This window comes from Mesocricetus auratus, unplaced genomic scaffold (assembly GCF_017639785.1).
Source record: "Mesocricetus auratus isolate SY011 unplaced genomic scaffold, BCM_Maur_2.0 Super-Scaffold_100024, whole genome shotgun sequence".
NCBI lineage: Eukaryota > Metazoa > Chordata > Mammalia > Rodentia > Cricetidae > Mesocricetus > Mesocricetus auratus.
Genome location: NW_024429205.1, coordinates 404891 through 422579, shown reverse-complemented (window position 1 = coordinate 422579; position 17689 = coordinate 404891). Strand labels below are relative to the sequence as shown.

At 44.7% G+C, this 17689-nt stretch overlaps 1 protein-coding gene and 1 non-coding gene across 6 annotated transcripts in view; both read right to left on the bottom strand.

Moving 5' to 3' along the window:
• Nucleotides 1-17689, bottom strand: part of Mrtfb (myocardin related transcription factor B) — a 156550-nt gene that overhangs the window by 14914 nt on the left and 123947 nt on the right. For 4 of the 5 annotated variants that reach the window (XM_040730943.1, XM_040730945.1, XM_040730944.1 and 1 more), the window contains 6 exons: nucleotides 11443-11580; nucleotides 8281-8543; nucleotides 4733-4814; nucleotides 3310-4302; nucleotides 1355-1498; nucleotides 2-160 (listed from right to left, as the gene is read on the bottom strand). In XM_040730943.1, coding sequence (XP_040586877.1) covers nucleotides 2-160; nucleotides 1355-1498; nucleotides 3310-4302; nucleotides 4733-4814; nucleotides 8281-8543; nucleotides 11443-11580 — 1779 coding nt within the window. Of the gene's footprint in view, nucleotide 1; nucleotides 161-1354; nucleotides 1499-3309; nucleotides 4303-4732; nucleotides 4815-8280; nucleotides 8544-11442; nucleotides 11581-16871; nucleotides 17588-17689 lie in introns of those variants that run through there. The other variant, XM_040730947.1, reaches the window with a different exon arrangement.
• On the bottom strand, nucleotides 3066-3171 carry LOC121133876. The gene has a single exon (XR_005870893.1). It is a non-coding gene; the product is annotated as a U6 spliceosomal RNA (small nuclear RNA).

Genomic DNA, 17689 nt, shown 5'->3' with positions numbered 1-17689 from the left:
CCTTGCTGGCAGGGCTAGGGCCGTTTTGCAGGGGTGCAAGTGGGGTACTTCTAGGCTGAAGAACAGGGTTGGAGCTTTTACTGACAAAGGGCTGCTGGGTCGTTGGGCCAGGTGGCCTCTGATACTGAAGAACTGTGTTTGGTGCTGAGTTTGTGAAGACCTATAACAAAATGAAGGAAAGAAAACTGTTTTAGAGCAGGGGCCAACAAACCTTGAAGGTTTGTGGGTCACAGGGTCTCTTCTGGAAGCATGAAGGCAACCTTGAGCAGGGAGACAAGGCAGCTGCCAATAGGACTGGGTCTGCAGACACAGGAGGAGTGGGTACCTCAGGTGAACAACTTGTTCTTATGCCATGTAGTCCACTCCGCCTCGGATTAGAGTTACAGACAGCTATGGCGTACCATGTGGATGCTGGGGGTTGAATCTGGAAGCCATCTCTCTAGCTCCAATATAAATATTTTTTACCATGAGAGTACATGGGTGCACCTATCTCTCTCTAAATGTACCTACTGGGCAAACAATACTTTATGGAAATAATTCCTAACCCTAGGAGTCTGAGATGAAGTGAGAAACCCTTTCTTACTGTCAGTATCATTGTAGACACTCTTCCCTCAGGCAAAGGAAGCCAAGCCTCTTTTGAGCTTACATAACTACACTAGAGTGGTATTTTGCGATTTCTAGACTTGGTCATGCATGACTCTGCTTCCTTTCTCACCCATGCCAATGTCGCTGTTGACAAGATGGGCCCTCAGCCTCACCCTCAAGTAGACTTGGCACCCGAGACTTTCAGATCGGGATGCCTAATAACCTGTTTAAGATCAAAGCTCTGGGCTCAGACCCAAGATAAAAATGTCTGTTTTGAGGCCTTGTGGTGAGACCCTCTTCTCCCTTCCCAGGGCTGGGTCACAGGTGTGCGCCTGCACCTGGTCCTTGCAGCAGTTCCTTAGCAATGTGCCAGAGGCTCTCGCAGACAGACAGACAGACAGACACAGACACACAGACACACACACGATGTTTTTATGTGAGACAGAAATGCCAGGAGTATCTTTTTATCTTCAACTACCTTTACCCATGGAACAACACATTTAATTAGAGAAGAAATAGATCTTAAAACTCAGTAAATCCAGTATACCAAGATTATAAAAACACGTTCTGGAAACTTACTGGGAAAAGGCTTGGGCTACTCAATCATCTTTCATACTAAAGATTTCCCCCAATCATAGACAGAGTATCTGTGGCCAAATAGCTTTGCCCTTGGGTTTGTTCTATGGCTGAGCATCACAGGGGCTTCCCAAGGAGCAGGCTCTTGGGCGACATTCTCTGTTTGGGGAGAAGTGACAGAAAAGGGAAGCACCTTCCTGACTGGCTGAGGCTGGCCCAGCACATGCTGTGGGAAGGCATCCTGCTTCTGAGGAAGCGCTGGGGCCAAGGCTGCTGCTGGAATCTGTGTGGCAGCGGCTACCTGAGGCTGAGTCTGAGCTCCTCCTGGTGCTGAAGTCTAGGAAGAAAACAAAAATTAATCTTCAAGTTCAGAAGGGATTGAGTTTTTAACACAGTGTAACTGCTTGGGAATCACAGCTGAGATAAAATGACACAAAACAATTACAGTCACATACTTTGGTTCATCTGATCTTTGGCAATTATTTTCTCAATTTTTTTTTCTTTTTTTTCGAGACACGGTTTCTCTGTGTAAAGTCCTGGCTGTCCTGGAACCTGCTCTGTAGACTAGGCTGGTACGGAACTCAGAGATCTGCCTGTATCTGCTTCCCAAGTCCTGAGAGCCCAGTTAATTATTTTCAAATTTGTTTTTTTTTTTACTGATAGAAATATAAAAAACTATCATTAATTGGGTGCCATGCGACACTGTGCTACACACACATTTTGTGTCCTGAAACATTTTCTCCTTTCTCTTTCTCTGGAGATTGAGACTTGGAGTTCAAAACTGTCTAGCTTCTCAAGAAACACAGTACATCATTACTTACAGTCACCTGCCTGAACAACACACTGGGACTTCTATCAAACTTCTTTGAGTGAGCTCAACAATCCTATACCAGTGACAAACAGCAAACCAGACACTGCTCCTTAATGTGGCTGAGATTTCACTACAAGTTTTGAAGGCAGAAAACAGAAACAAGGCAGCTCTACACACAACAGTCAGGTGTGTGGCACATTTAAGAGTGCCGAGGAAAACTGTGATATCCAACTGCCCACAACCCTGCTTATAGTGGGGCACACAGCTCAACAGGGCCCAGTAGGAAAGAGAGTCTGTTCTTGTATTAACTCTAACAAAACACTTAGATCAATTTTCCCCTCAAGATAAGTTATAGGATGGACTTCCGACTCGCAAGTATCTACAATCAAAGCAGAGGAGTCTTGCACTTGCCAAGGGTGTGGGCTCTGCCTCCTAAACTCAGGTGTGAATTTGTTTCTGCTGCTGTCACAGGTATTGGGGAAACTAAAACAGCACTGGGTCAAATGACTCTCTGTTCTCCTTATGGTCACATCCGGTAACACCTACCAGCAGTGCTGCACAGAGCACCGAGTCAACAAGCAAGCAGGTCCCACAGTCGCAACAGGCCTCCTGTGTGTTCCCTCAGCATCCTCATGTGGATGGCACCCCCACCTCAGTCAGAAGACAGGGTTTGTGTCACATATGTTCTCAGGCTCCTTGTCTACAAATGCCCTGCACTTAGAATCAGGGCAGGGGTGATGCAATGCACTCAAGGCATACAGTCTATGCTAATGTCATTTATCTTTTTTTTTTTTTTTTTTTTTACTAAAGGGAAGCATTTAATTGGGGCTTGCTTACAGTTTCAGAGATTTAGTCCATTTTCATCATGGTGGGGAGCATAAATAGAGACACAAAGGCAGACATGGTGCTGGAGAAAAGGCTGGTAGACCTATGTCTGGATCACCAGGCAGCAGGCAGAGAAAAAGCCTGGCTTGGAACCCTTGAAACCTAAGAGTCTTACACCAATGACACACTTCCTCCAATAAGGCCATACTTCCTCCAAGGCCACACCTCCTAATCCCTCTCAAGTAGTGCCACTCACTAATGACCAAGTAAAATTATGGAACACTTCATGAATTTGTGTGTCATCCGTGTGCAGGGGTCATGCTAATCTTCTCGGGTTGTTCCATTTTTCGTATATGTGCTGTTGAAGTGAGAACAGTTTGTAACCCTGCCCCACCCACCCACACTATGCCTTCCACAACCATAGCCTAAGTAGCTGAGCTGTACAGTAGCTCAGGGCTGGCTGCACCACTCCTGCTCACTGTAAAGGCAACACTGTAAGACATATTTCGTACCTGGAGTTGGAGGCTGCCTACTGGAAGTTGCACTGATGTGACATTCGAGCCCTGGATGGACACTGGCAACAGCAGCTGAGTGGTCTGTGTGGTCAGCAAGGCCTGCGGCTGAGCAACAAGGGCAGGTGGCTGTCCCTGGGAACTCACATAGAATTGCGAGACAACACTCTGCTGCTCTGCTTGGGCTATGGGAACCTCCTGCTTGATGACCACAGCCTTTTTGGCAACAAGGGTCTGGCTACCTGTGGAGATGGGCTGCTGAGGGCTGGAGCAGTCAGGAAGTGAGGCCTCATCCTTGACAGAGGACCCAACACTGCCGTGAGTCTGCTCTGATGTACTGAGGGGCTGTGAGGGGCCGCTGGGTTGAGGGTCTGGCGGCCGCTGCCCCCGTTTTTCCACCTCCAGCTGCATCTTGAGGACCTCCACGAGCTTCTGCTCTTGTTCCAGTTTCCTCTTTAGCTCTTCAATCTGCTTCTCCTTCTCCTGAAGCTTGCGGTCCTTCTCAGCAGCGTCCAGTTCTAGGGCTGACAGGGTGCTGGTGGGGCTCAGGCTGTCCTCATGGCCTGCCACCCTCAGGGGGGAGGCACACAGGAACTGGGAAGGGGACATCATGCTCATGATCTCAGTGAAGGTGTCTGTCATGTTTGTGTCATCGGTACTGAGACTGGATGGCTCGGAGGGCGATGGAGAGATGGGCAGAGGGGAATGGGCACTTTCAACGTGGGCCACATTGCTGGGTCCAGCAGGCGGCAAGTCTGCCTTGAAAGTGGACACAGAGCTAGTCACGGCATTATGCAGTGTTGTGACTGGCAGTGCCACCGTCACCTCTGGGTTACTGGTGACAATAGCTGCTGATGACACTGCCACAATACTGCCAGCAGCAAGGCCACTACTGGTCACTTCTTGGTAGGGTTTCAGGCGTTCAATGAGGTCTGGTTTAGTGCCCGATACTGGCAGACCCCTCAGTTTGAGTTCCGTCTTCAGCTCTGACACCTGGAGGCAAAAGCAGATCAGGTGTTTGGTTCTGTGAGTCTCCTGTGCATAAATGGCAGAACTACCTCCCTTGTCCACAGAGGGATGGGTGGGCTCCACTCCCAACAGATGTCTGATGCTGACATATAAACGTAGACTTTCTCCATCTGTACTCACAGAACCCTGTGGGAGATACCTGAACACAGCTGGTACTGGAGAACTGCTACACAGAACTGGTTTTTCCCATGGGGCTCAAATAAGGCACATGTCAGCAAATGAGAATCAGCAGTTATTTGAAAGACAAAACTTAATGGGAACAAAAAGAAAACACTCCCATAAAGGGTACGACTGCTGTCCATCTATGGAAAACTACCTGTGTGACAGGCAAACCTGGCTATTTGCTCATGTGCAAGGGACTTAGCAGCAAATAAACTTGAGGCAGAATCATTACCTTTAAGTCGTCCAAGCTGGAAGGCAGAGGTCCTGGCCTCCTCGCAGGTACAGCCGTGCTACCACTGCTGTTCTTGTCATTTCTTCAAAAGAAGGAGTTACGAGTTTACAACATGCTGCTGCTAGGTTTGACTCTATTAACAATGTATCAGCTTACAAGGAGACTCAATTACGAACACATTTGGGAAGACTCAGTATCATGGAAATCCCAACTGCATCCTATCCCAATCAAATCCCTAGAGGCTCACTCTGTCTGTCTGTCTGTCTGTCTGTCTGTCTGTCTGTCTGTCTGTCTGTCAGCATAGAGGAAATTTAGAAGGTGGCTCTAAGCTTGCACCCTTGAAAGGAAAGCTGTAAGGGCCACGTACTAGCTGTGGCACATGCTTCATCTGTGCCTTTCATTCTTGTCTGATGTGGGTTGCAGTTAAATGCCTAGTCTGGAAGATCAAGTTTTTTGAGGTTTGGGTTCAATGCTGAGTGTTTTACATATCATGAATTTGTACAAATAAAGCTTGCCTGAAGATCACAAGGCGGAGCTAGCCACTAGCCAACCATAGAGGCCTGGAGGTCTGTACAGACAGACAGGAAGTGATACGACTTGGCAGAGAGAAAGTGATAAGGCAGGAGCTCGGTCTTTTTCGGCTGGGAAGGTGAGTAGGTAAGGTGGCTGTGGTTTTGCTCCTTTAACTCTCTGATCTCTCAGCATTTTCCCCTGTATCTGACTCCAGACTTTTATTATTAAGACCAATTAGAACTCGTGCTACATTAGTCTCTTCTCAAACAGAACTTAAAGTCTCACCTCAAGAGTTTTAAAAACTCAATTGGTACTTCTGGTTTTATTGTCATTCAATATTATCCCCACAAGGCTTAGACTTTTTTTTCTGAATCAACCCCTCTATGAAGTTTGAGTAACAGCTATACTTTGCTTTCTTACCTGAGGTCCCCACCCTAAGCCACCTTTCATTTCCTATTTGGTGATACTGTCCTCTGGAGAATATACAGTGAAGTATTACTTTTGGGGCTAGGAAGATGCCATGTGAGCTTGGGGACCTGTGTTCAGATCCCCAGCACCTCCATACAAAGCTGGGCACAGAAGATGTGTCTAATCTCCACACTGGGAGGTGGAGACATAAGGGTCCCTGGGGCTTGCTGGCCCACTCAGTAAGCTCTGGGTTCGATGAGAGACACTGCCTCAAGAGTGATGGAGGAGCCACCTGATACTGACCTCGGACCTGCACACACGTGCACACAGAACCACAAATTAATCCTTTTTGCTACCTTTATGGCTGAGGTTCTCTATCTGTGCCTGTGATTCACTGTTTAACTTATTTCTGTTATTTTAAAAGCTGAATTTCCTTTCTACCTAAAGCACAATTGACAGACCTGAGGTTCTGAGGCCCGAAGTGAGCTTCGTCATGACACCTTCCATAATCTGCTGGTGTGAGGCCACCCTGGGCTTATCTGAAGCCCTACTCTACAGTAAAAAGGAGGCACAGAGACACACAGAATCCCACCGTCCAGCTTCAGGGCTTTTTTTCTCTTTTTGTTTTTTGAGATGGCCTGAGCTAGACCTGAACTTACAACCTCCAGCCTCACTTCCCCTCGTGCTGGGGTTCTGGCTGTGGCTGATCAGACCTTGCTTCAGTTCTGTTTTATTCTGGGACAGATCTGTGTTAAACATTAGAAGTATGCTGAAAAACAAAATCCTCATTTTTCAGATCTGGGAATTAACCAGAATTTGAGTTACTGACACTAGATGGCTTGTTCCTCTTCCTAGGGTGGGTGGTTTAGTTATGGTAGTTGGGGATGCTTGTGGAGGAAAGGGACACTGAAGCCTCAAGGAAGGACAGGGTTTGTGGAGTCTGAAGTTCTATGTCCTAGATGTCCTCTTCCCAGGTAAAGAAGTAAGCTGTTTCAATTTTTATTTTGAGGCTAAAGAGTGGGCTTAGCGTTCTTGTAGAGGACCTGGGTTCCATTCCAAGCACCCGTATGGAAGTTTACAACTGTCTTGTCACTCCAGTCCCAGGGACCTGATGCCCTCCCTGACCTCCTCTGGCACCAGGCATTTACATGGTACACACACATACACGCAGGCAAAATATTCATACACGTGAAATAATAACCCTTAAAAATGGTTTAAAGTTTTATGTGCATGGATGCTTGGCCTGCAAGTATGTCAGTTTCGCCTTTAAAAGGATAATTCATAGGTAGATATCACAGGAAAAGCCATTTTGTGGAATTTTCAGTTTCAGTTTCCTTACTGGGATGGAGTCAAAAGAGCAATCCTACTAGACTGCAGCAGGGCGGATGGCGGTGTGAACAGCTGGGAGCCATGGTCACCACTGTTGTCACTACTGGTGCCCAAGCAGGTGCAGATGTTTGCCCAGGTCTTAGACAAAGCTAGAACATAGTGACAGTTGCTTGGGTTCTGTTCCGACTCTGCCACCTTCCCTGGATTTGTTCTACCATAATAGCACACTTGGGCTTGCTTGCTTTTAAAAATAACATGTTACAAAATTACTTCTCCATCTCCATGCTCTGTTTTAGGCATGTGCTTCACAAGATGGTCTAAATTACCAGTGAATTTAATCTTCATCATGATGTTTTTATCTTAAGAAAACTGCTCATCATTCCCCCATGATACTGAACGGCATGCTCAGAGTAGTTTAAATGACGAGCTTCTCTGTACCTTCCTGGCCTCTCCAGAGCTGGGTAAGTGGCAAGTCAGAGATGGGATTTTTGCATCTTTGAGTTTCAGAAAAAGCATATTGGAACGAATATTTAAAAAACCTTCTAGTCAAGGAGTTGAGGGTACAAACTTGCCTCCTCTGGGCCCTAACAGTAGGTTTCAAGCTGTGGAAATGGCGTCCTTCTCTGTTCCTGGGCATGCAGACCTTTCTCTGTGAGTCACCTGGTGACTCCTTCATTATCTCATCACTTCTTACCCTTTACCCTTGAACATTTCCAGAGTCTCCTTCATTATTCGTATCCAATTGTTGTTTGTATTGATTTGGCCCTACCAGGTCACCACTGTCTAAGACACTGTACCACCTGCAATGTGGAACAGTCTCCTGCAGCACGGATTCTACTTCCTGTATTTCACCTTTCTTAGGAATCACTCATGGTCTCCAACAGGCATCTTTGCTCACCACCACTACATGCCTTTCCTCTACCAGAGCTTGTCTCATTCTCTGTTTGGAAGAGCCTGCTAGAACCTTCCATGTGGAACTTTCCACAAAGCTTTCCCATTTACATTTACACCCGTGCTTCTTCATCGTATGTGGGTGTGCATCCTGAGGTTTTTCTCATGGCATCTGACACTGACAGGTCCCATGGGTGCATCTTGCCCGAACAGCTGTGAAAAGCTACGGAGGACAAGTGTTGAACTAGAAGGTAGGCCGCATTCACTTTGGGACTGCTGCGGAAACTGCGGTAAGCTTGGACAGCAGCCAAGTGAGGGTGGTCCCTGAGCTGAGCACTTGGCCACACTTAACCTTCTGTAGCTTGGGATCCTCCCAAAGTCAGGACACGGCCCGAGCACAGGCTTACTTGACGGGTGCAGGCAGGATGGTCTGGTAGTTGTAGTGCTGCTGCTGCTGCTGCTGCTGCTGCTGGCTCAGGATCTGCAGCTGCAGGAAGAGCTGCTGCTGCTGGAGCAGGCGGGCGTAGTTGGAGTCCATCTGCGGCTCGCTCTTCTCCCCTCTCTGGTTTGGAGGGATGTACTGGTGGTACTTCAGCTTCTTCACTCGGGGTTTTGGATCTTTGCATTTTTTGCTACGGTGTTTGTCATTTGGATTCTTAGGATGGCTTTGCTATTTTTTGAGGAAATAGAAAAAAATAAAAGGGAGAGCATTTTAAGAGACGTCAGTTCATGAAAGGGATTCTATCATGTGCCTCAGTGATTCAGAATTAAAAATAAGAAAAAGCAGTGTGCCTTAGATGGTCTTGAGCAGCCTTGGGGAGGAAAACGTGAAGTATATTTCAAGAGCCACTGACCTGGGCCTGCAACCCCAGCGCTCAGGAGGCAGGAACAGGAGGACTGGACGTTCAAAGTCAGCCTTGCCTATAGAGTCTGAGGCCAGTCAGGCAAATAAGACCCTGTCTCAAAGAACCATGAAGACATTTGCAGACTTAATTTGACTTTTAAATTCTCATTCTTCATTGCTCCCTCAGCACAGCCAAGATGCTTGGTCTGACACTGCCTATGCAAACATTAGCAGACATCCACTCTGGGTCTTCTGCATAGATACAGTATCTCCTGTTGAAAAGCCTAGTATGTCCATGTAAAAATAAATACATGCTTCCTTCTAAAGAGAGTAAGATAGATTATATAAGCAGCAATAAGGAAAAATAACAGAACTTAAAATGCCAGGTAATATAAATTAAAACCCCTGAAGATGTTTAATTTCTATTTTTAAATTGGTGTGAGACCACTCATCTCTCCTATCTTGTGGCTGTCAGAAAACTTTCTCAAGTTGTTCTTTCCGGTTTCAAGATCAACAGATCATTTTCTGCTTTTTTAGTATTTATACTACACCTTTACCTTTTCAGGCGAAGAACAAAGCAAGTTGTTTGTTTTGTCTTATTTCAGTTTGTTTTTGTTTTATCTTATTGTTCTTTAGATGCCTGTTTGCTTTCTAATGAGAGACAGAATTGGTATAGATCCTGATAGGAGGGAAGGTGGGGAGAATCTTGCAGGATTGGGGAAGGGGAAACTGATTCACATATATTGTACAAAAAGCATCTATTTTCAATAAAAAGAAGAAAAACATAACAAAACAAAAAGCACAATTAAAGAGAACAGTGCACTGGAGAGGTGGCTCAGCTGTTTACGGAGCACTGGCAGCTCTTGCACAGGACCTGGGTTTGGTTCTAGCACCACACGGTGATTTACAACCATCAGTGACTCTAATTTCCAGGGGATCTTTTGAGCTCTTTCAGCACAAGCCACTCACTTGTATGGTGCAAATACATACATGTACGCAAAATACTCATACGATAAAAAAAACATCTAAAAATAAAGAATGATAACAACAACAACAACAAAAAACCCAACCCCAGACAAAATAGGACATCACTCCTAGGCTGCATTCGTGAGAGACAACTGAACAGATATTGTGAATAAGCTACATATATAACATCCTTATAACCAAAGAATGAGAAATGACAAGTCCTCCCCAAATAATGTGGACCAGACACCAAGGCTGCTAACACTCTTGGGCACATCCTTCCTATGTGAATGCATGCCAGTGTTAAGTGGAACAGGGTGGGCCTCATGTATGCTCACTAGAAATGACCTCCCGCTTCCCATGCTACAGACCGCATGGACTCCTCTTGTCATAAAAGAATGGTTCCACAGCATGACTTTTATAGTGGTGGTACAAAGAGCTCAGGGAAACAGGCTGCTCTGACTCACAAAAGCTTAGTGTACATCTTTTCCCAACTCTGCACTTGTGACATCACATAGGTACTTGAAGCTCATGGCTGTTAAAATGGGAGCAGATATCCCATGGAAACTAGCAAGGCTGTAACTTGCTCTCAGTCTGCTGAACTATTACACGCCCTCTGGCACACCACTCAAGTAGCAGTCCAGTTAGCTGCTCAGCGAGTTTCAGCAAGTACAAGGAAGAGTCTGTGTCAGGTGAATGTTGCTGGAGCCTGTGCCTCTCTGTTACCACAGGAGTCCTTGGTGCATTCCTCCCTCTGCCTGCCCCGGGACCGCACCTCCCTAAAAGAAGACACTAGGGAAGCAGAGGAGGAGAGAGGTGACAAGGACAGGCTGGCATCTTGGCCCTCTGTGACACTGAGGGAAGTGGGGTGGACACTGGTGGGGTGGATGTGGAGGAGATATTGCACAACACATTAGGAAGTGACTTTGTTGACATTACTGCTTCTGGTGTTAAGTTGGGGAAAGGTGCTCTGAAGTTAAGAGTCCCAAGGGCTCAGACATCCTTAGCCTTATAACTGAATGCTGCCATGACCTTCAGAGCAGAAAAAGGCTGGAGTAGAACCTGGGAGATTGGGCCTTTTTAGCCACACCACTTCTTAACTTATTTGAAGGTCAGTCTCTGCATGGTGACATGAGGTTAGCTAATACTAATGTCCTATTTACTTCAAAAGGCTTGAGATATTAACTCTACCAGTTTTAGGAAAAGTCACAAATGAGATGGTTAGTCTATTCCTTATTGCAGTTTTTCCCATAATTTTACTTGGAAATTATAAATAGGATTTTAAGAACTTTAAAAATGTACTGCGTACTTAAGGTTTTTTTTCTCATGCCTTGGGATTTACTCTAACTGAATTATTTCAACCAAGTGTATTTTGGGGGACAGTGCCAGGAACTGGAGGCATATGAGATCATGCCAAGCTGCTTCTGACCAAGATGACTCAACCCAAGGGTCCTCTTGAGCCTCTGACCAGCACAGACGCCCATCTGGATGCCACAGAGCTTCACCTTGTGCAAAGAGTGCAAAGCTGGCTGTCATAAGACATCCCTGGGATGTTACTCAGTCAGCGCTTCATACAAGCCAAGCTCCTTGTCATTCTGTTACTACGAGGACAGGTCACTTGCTGACCTAGCCCAGAAAGCTAGGTTTTGTTTTCAAGGTTGTTGGCACTCAAGACACACGCCTCTGTCTTGTGTCCCCAGACTTGATACTGAGGCACCAGCCACTGGGTGGAGCCCTTCAGTGCTATGCTCTGGGCACCTACCTTCACCAGCGTTGGGCCAGGCTTCGCTGGGGACACAGTGTTCGTGGGGAGGATGGGAGCTGTAGATCTCGTGGGAGGCTGGTCCGCAGTTAGAGGGGTTTTCAAGAATTCAGGAACTGCTGGGGACACTGAGGTAAACTGGTGGGAAAGGCAGAAAGACACAGGCCATGAGATCAGTGACTGTGAGAGGCCTGGAACTGCAGGGGATGAACTCATTTTACAAAAAGCATCCTTACTCATTATCCAATACAAAGTGATGGCCCCAAACCATATTCATAACAGACTCAGCAGGTCGTATTTTCATATTTATGCACACATACATACACATATACATATATGTAATAAGAACAAAGAGTATCAATTTGAGAATAGGGGATAATGGGAGGGGTCTGGAGGGAGGAGACCTGGGAGGGGCTAGGAGGAAGAAAGGGATGGGTAAGTATGTAATTCTATTTTAATTAAAATGTATAAAAACTTACAAATATAAAAGTGTCTAAAAATGAAACAAAGAAAAATATACTATTGTGCCTGAGATCCAGAGGGAATTACAGGCTGAATCTCCATGAAGGAAGTTACCTCTATAGCAGTGGGCAGCCGGAACTAAGGAAGGATGAATTGGCACATGGTTGTGTGTGATGTACCCCACATTCCCCTCAGAAGTGTGGTCAGAAACATCCTTATTTTTGGTAAAAACAAAACAACAAGAACAACAACTAAAAACCACTCATAGAAGCACTCAAAACAATGCATGGCTTTTCTAACCCTTTCTTGATAGGTCATGCTAACCCTGGCTTATTCACATGGAGGGTTTGGCCTTTCAGAGCATGTACCTGCACCATGCTCACCCCCTTCTGCTGTTGGCAGCATCTCAGAGGAGGATCATGCCATCCCCGGGGCTTTCAATGTACTACACACCTCACTCACACTCTGTCTCCAGACCAATGCTAACGACCGCATCCCCGTGTCATTTAAAAGACAAGCTGAAGGACGTGTTTCTAGGAGACTGTCTCTTTGCACACTGGAGCTTCTCCTACAATGGTTTTGTCCTTTCTGAGGAGCCAGGGTGGACATGGGGGCAGAAGCAGCTGCAGAAGATCTTATTTCTCACAGGTAATCCACTCCAAGTATGTGAGATGCCCATGGCCAGAGGGAATGCTGTGTTCTCACTTTTGCTTTTCTTCAGGGAAGACATCCCACCCCCATCAGTTCCTTGAACCCTCAAATGCATCATAGAAACAATCAAAATCAGTCCTCTTGTGGAAGTATTTAAAATAACAAACTATTTCCCTTCCTTAAGATAAACAACCTGAAAACTTGGGAGTGCTATTAGCAACAAGAAATATGAAGCCTGGTGCATACTCAATAAACATCTGTTTAATTGATGAGTAGCATTCTTGTGGCTTCCCTCAGTAAAGTCACATTCTCAAGCCCAGCTGTGCCTGTGTGAGTGAGTATGCGACTGTACAAGTCAGGGCTCTCTCTCTGAGGGTGGCTCCTGCTACTCATTTCAGCTTGAGATTATTAACACAAGACCATGTGTTAAAGATGGCTGTGATCAGCTTCATTTCATCCAGCAATGAAGGCTAAGGATGCATCCCATGTTCCAGACTGAGAAAACTGTGGCCAGCCAAGGGTCATGCATCAAACGAAAGGTGGCAGTTCCTTACAGACCATGGTCTTATACTATCAGTGGTCCTTGCACCTGGCATATTTGCAGACAGATTTACTTACTTCTGGGTGGTCTTACAGACAATATACTCTTGGGTGCTTGTATAACTGGTATATGAAACAGAATCAAATGCTTGGAATGCTGAATTACACATTGTCTCCTTACAAAAGCATTCCACCTGGTAAGCTGTCTGACCAGCTCACACAGTCAGGACATATTTGAGAGTGAGTCAAGGACCATCTGGAAGTACAGATGCAGCAGCTTGGGGATGCTTGTGAGGACGTCTTCTTGCCTGCATTCCTAGGCTGCATTCCTTCAGCCTCTAATATAGATGCTGTCTTCTCACTACTTCTACTTCAATGTGACTGTTGTCCAGAGAAACCATAAGACTGAGTCCACTGAGATACAGTGATTGCTCACTGTACCTAAGGAAAGGTAAACAAGTGGAAAGGAGAGATATCCAGAGTCCTCCAGGCGTTCTGTCAAGCTTCTTACGTGTCTTGAAGGACTCAAACCAAACTATCCTTCCCAAATGGCACCTAGACATATCTAGGGTTCCAAAATAACCCAGGTGCTGGAGTTCTGAAATGGCCATGTTCTTCTAAAAGGGTTGAAAACATCCAGGTCACAGAGGACACTTTCTCTGCTCTACAGTTAGTTTGTCATCATATGAGCAGTATGTCACCACCACCTTAGAAAGAATACTACATAAGTGTCTAAAGTGACACCAAAACCTGTGTTCATTTTGTGAATATCTAACTCCATTGATTCAGAATTAATTTCCCTAAAGAAGAAACAGAAGTTGCAGACTTGAGTTCTCAGGATGACTGTTCCCACCAAAGGATACAGGGCTCATGACTTCTGGTGCCTCCACTTTCATCCTAACACTATCAAAGAAAATATCAGAGGGCTGAGGGCTGACTCAGCTGGTGAAGTGCTTGCTGTGGACCCGAGTTTGGAACCCTAGCACCCATGTAGACAATTCAAGGTGTGAAGTGTGCATCTATAAGCCCAGTGCTGGGGAGACAGGCAAGAGGATCCCTGGAGTTCTTTGGCTAGCCAGCCTTGCCAAATAAGCGAGCTGCAGGCTCTGTGAGAGATCCTGTCCTAAAAAATAAGGTGAGAGTGACCGAGGATGACTCCTAATGCTATTCCCTAGCTTACACACACACACACACACACACACACACACACACACACACACACACACACACACACTCAGACACATGCACTTACACATGAACACATACAACATATACAGTATTTAACATCGACCTCTGGCTTCCACATACATGTGTATACACAACACACATCATTCAAAGGAAAATGTCAGAAAAATGAAATATTGGATATTCTTTTTCTAACTTATTTTCACAATTTCTTTTACTAGAAATTGCTACAGGAAAAGTTCACAATGCAGGCTCTGGCTGCTTCCCCTGTAGACTACTGTCTGCACACAAAGGCTCAGGTGTTGCCTTTTGGAAAGCTCTTACTTTTTACACTTTAGCTTTTCAATCTCTAATAAGCATGTTTTTAATTCAGGATGCAGAAAAGTTCTTGCTGAAGATGGCAACATGCAAATAACTTCAAACTGTGACTGTTCTGTGAATACTATTTAGATATCTCAATTCCCACACAGATAAAAATAAACAATGAATGAGCTGAATACAAACCCAAACATGTTTTGTATGTTGAGTATACGCATGTAAAGTTCTCATTTGCTGGTGTGTGTCCCTCTGGGACTGGTCATTTATTATAATGCTCAGGGTCTTACTATATGGCCCAAGATCTTGAACTTGGAGCAACCTTCCTACATCAGCTTGTGAAGTACTGGATAATAGGCATGTACCACAACACCCTGCTTCCTGCTTTCAGTTCATTCATCTAGAAACAGAACTTCTGGGTCACTGGTTAAGTTCTGTCTTAAACATTATTTACTTAGTTTCTCCGTGTAAGAGTGTGGGTGTGCATGCTCCCAGTTGCTAGATTACAGGGACTGAATTTATATCATCGGACTTGGTGGCAAATGCCTTTACTCACTTGAGCCATGCCACTGGCCCAGTAAAACTGTATTTTTAAGACAACATTTTGTACAGTGCCTATGTAACTACATATGTTACTACAGTAACAATGCACAAGAATTCCAGTTTCTCCACATACTCACCAGAACCTGGTGTTTTCTGGGTATGTGATTGCACCTTTTAGTTTTATGTTTAATGTTTTTTATGCTTTATGTTGTGATGCATTTATTTCCATTGTCTATACAACATAGTTATAATATACCAGAGATCATTATATCATATTATTGGCCACTTGTACATTGTCTTAGAGTTACTATTGCTGTGTTGAAACACTATGATCAAAGCAAGCTAGGGAGGAAAGGGTTTATTTGGCTTACATTTTCATATTGCTGCTCAACACTGAAGGAAATCAGGACAGAAACTCAAACAGGGCAGGATCCTGGAGGCAGGAGCTGATGCAGAGGCCATGGACAGGAGCTGCTCACTGACTTGTTCCTCATCACTCACACAGCCTGCTTTCTTATATAACCCAGGACCAGCACAGGGAGGGCACCTTTGATAATGGGCTGGGCCCTCCCCCATCAGTCACTAATTAAGAAAATGCCCTATAGGTTTGACTACAGCCTAATTTTATGGGGGGCATTTTCTCAATTGAGGTTCCTCCTCTCAAATAACTTTAGTTTGACTTAAAACTAGCCAGCACATATATCTTCTCTGGAGAAATGTCAATCAAGTTTTGCACCTACTTTTGAACAATGTTGTTTACTTGTGACTGTCCTTTATGTATACCAGAGACAATCCTTCAAATACTTTCTCCCACTCTCTGGGTTGGCTTTTCATTCTGCTGTTAAGATTCTTTGTACAAAACTTTAAAATTTGATGAGAGCTAATTATCTCTTGTTGCTCATAGATTCATTTCTTAAGTATAGATATATGGTTTCCATAGTGACACCACATTTCCTGCTCTGAGTGACCTTAGAGCCTCTGTCAAGGAGTACTTTGTCATATATATGAGGATGTTTTCTCTAGGCTCTGATTTCAGTGGGCTCTGGAAGATTCTACTTATCTGTGTGGTTGTTTTTATGCTAACACCACATTATTCTGAGTTTGATGGCATTAAGATAAGTTTTTAAAATCAATGTATTATATGCACGTATGAAACTGTCAAAGAAAACAATGTGAGTAATAACAATTTTTAAAAAAAGGATGAGGCTGACAACATTATATTCTTTTAAATTCAAGACGGTTTTGGTTTCCAGGGTCCCTTACTAGGTTATTTCAGTGGGAATCACTGTTGGGATATCCTGGGGCTTGTACTGAATTGGTGATATTTGAGATCATGTGGATGACTTAACAGAAGCCTATGAACCCCGTGTGTCTTTCCATGTTCAGCTGACTTTTGGAGTGATGAACTGACATCCTTCTCTCTTTCTGTGTATGGTTTGTATATGCATTGTCTTTGGTTACTGGGACAAGCATGCACAACACTGAGAGCTGTTCTTAAGATCAGTTCCAGTCACATCAGAGATGTTGCTTTATGGCATCCCCATGTCTGCCAGGCAGACCTGAAAGCACTGATCCTTCTGTCTTGGCTTCTGGAGTGTGGGAATACAGGTGTGTGTACTCATCCATACTATCAAAGCACAGATTGTTAGAAATCACAGTGATTACTATAGATCTGTATTTTTAAATATATTTTAAAATTCTGTATAAAAATGGGAGTTATAAATCAAGGTTGCAATATCTTTTTTTAAATATTTGCTCATACATTATTAACTAATTATCTTGCTATTTGTAAGCTTCTCAAGGCATACCAAGTGGACAGGCCCTGGGGGCCTCCAACTGCCAGGTTCCACCCACAGAACATTCTTAATTGCTGGACCCAGCTCCCCACCCTACAAGAATAAAAAGCCCAATCCTTGTACATGAAATCTCACCAATCCCACACTGGAAAACTTCACTCCAAAAAGTTCCACTCCCCACAAGAAACTCTACATAAATCCTGCCTTTTGCTCAGTTCTCTGCTGTTTCTCGTCCAAGCAGAGGCAGCCATGCTCCTGTTTTTTCCCTCCCAATAAATCTTTTGTGTGAGGTTTGTTGTGTAGTGTGACTCTGTGGTATTCCTTGACTACTAACTGCCAGGGTTTCTTTCCATTCAAGCTATAACATTTATACTATTACTATGACAAACTGTCTGAGATAATCAACTTAGTTAAAGGAAAAGGTTTACTTAGCTCATGGTTTCACAGGCCCTGTCACTTTGGCACAAGACCATACTGGTAGAAGTGTTATGTAGGAGACGGCTTGCTACCTCATGGTAGCCTGGAAGCAAGGGAGCGAGCAGAAGAGGTAAAAGACATGGAAGAGCAGCTTAGCAGAGCAGCTGGCCAACAGTTCTTTCTCAAAGTACCAGGCTTTGGGGGTTCACAGAAGCGCTGTCAGATCATGGTTATGGCTGGACATCATGGTGATTAAAAATAAGAGAAGATTAATTAAATAAATAGCTTAAGAGGTTCCTGAGAAGAGTCTGCAGATGAAAGGGACAGGGTAACTCCCT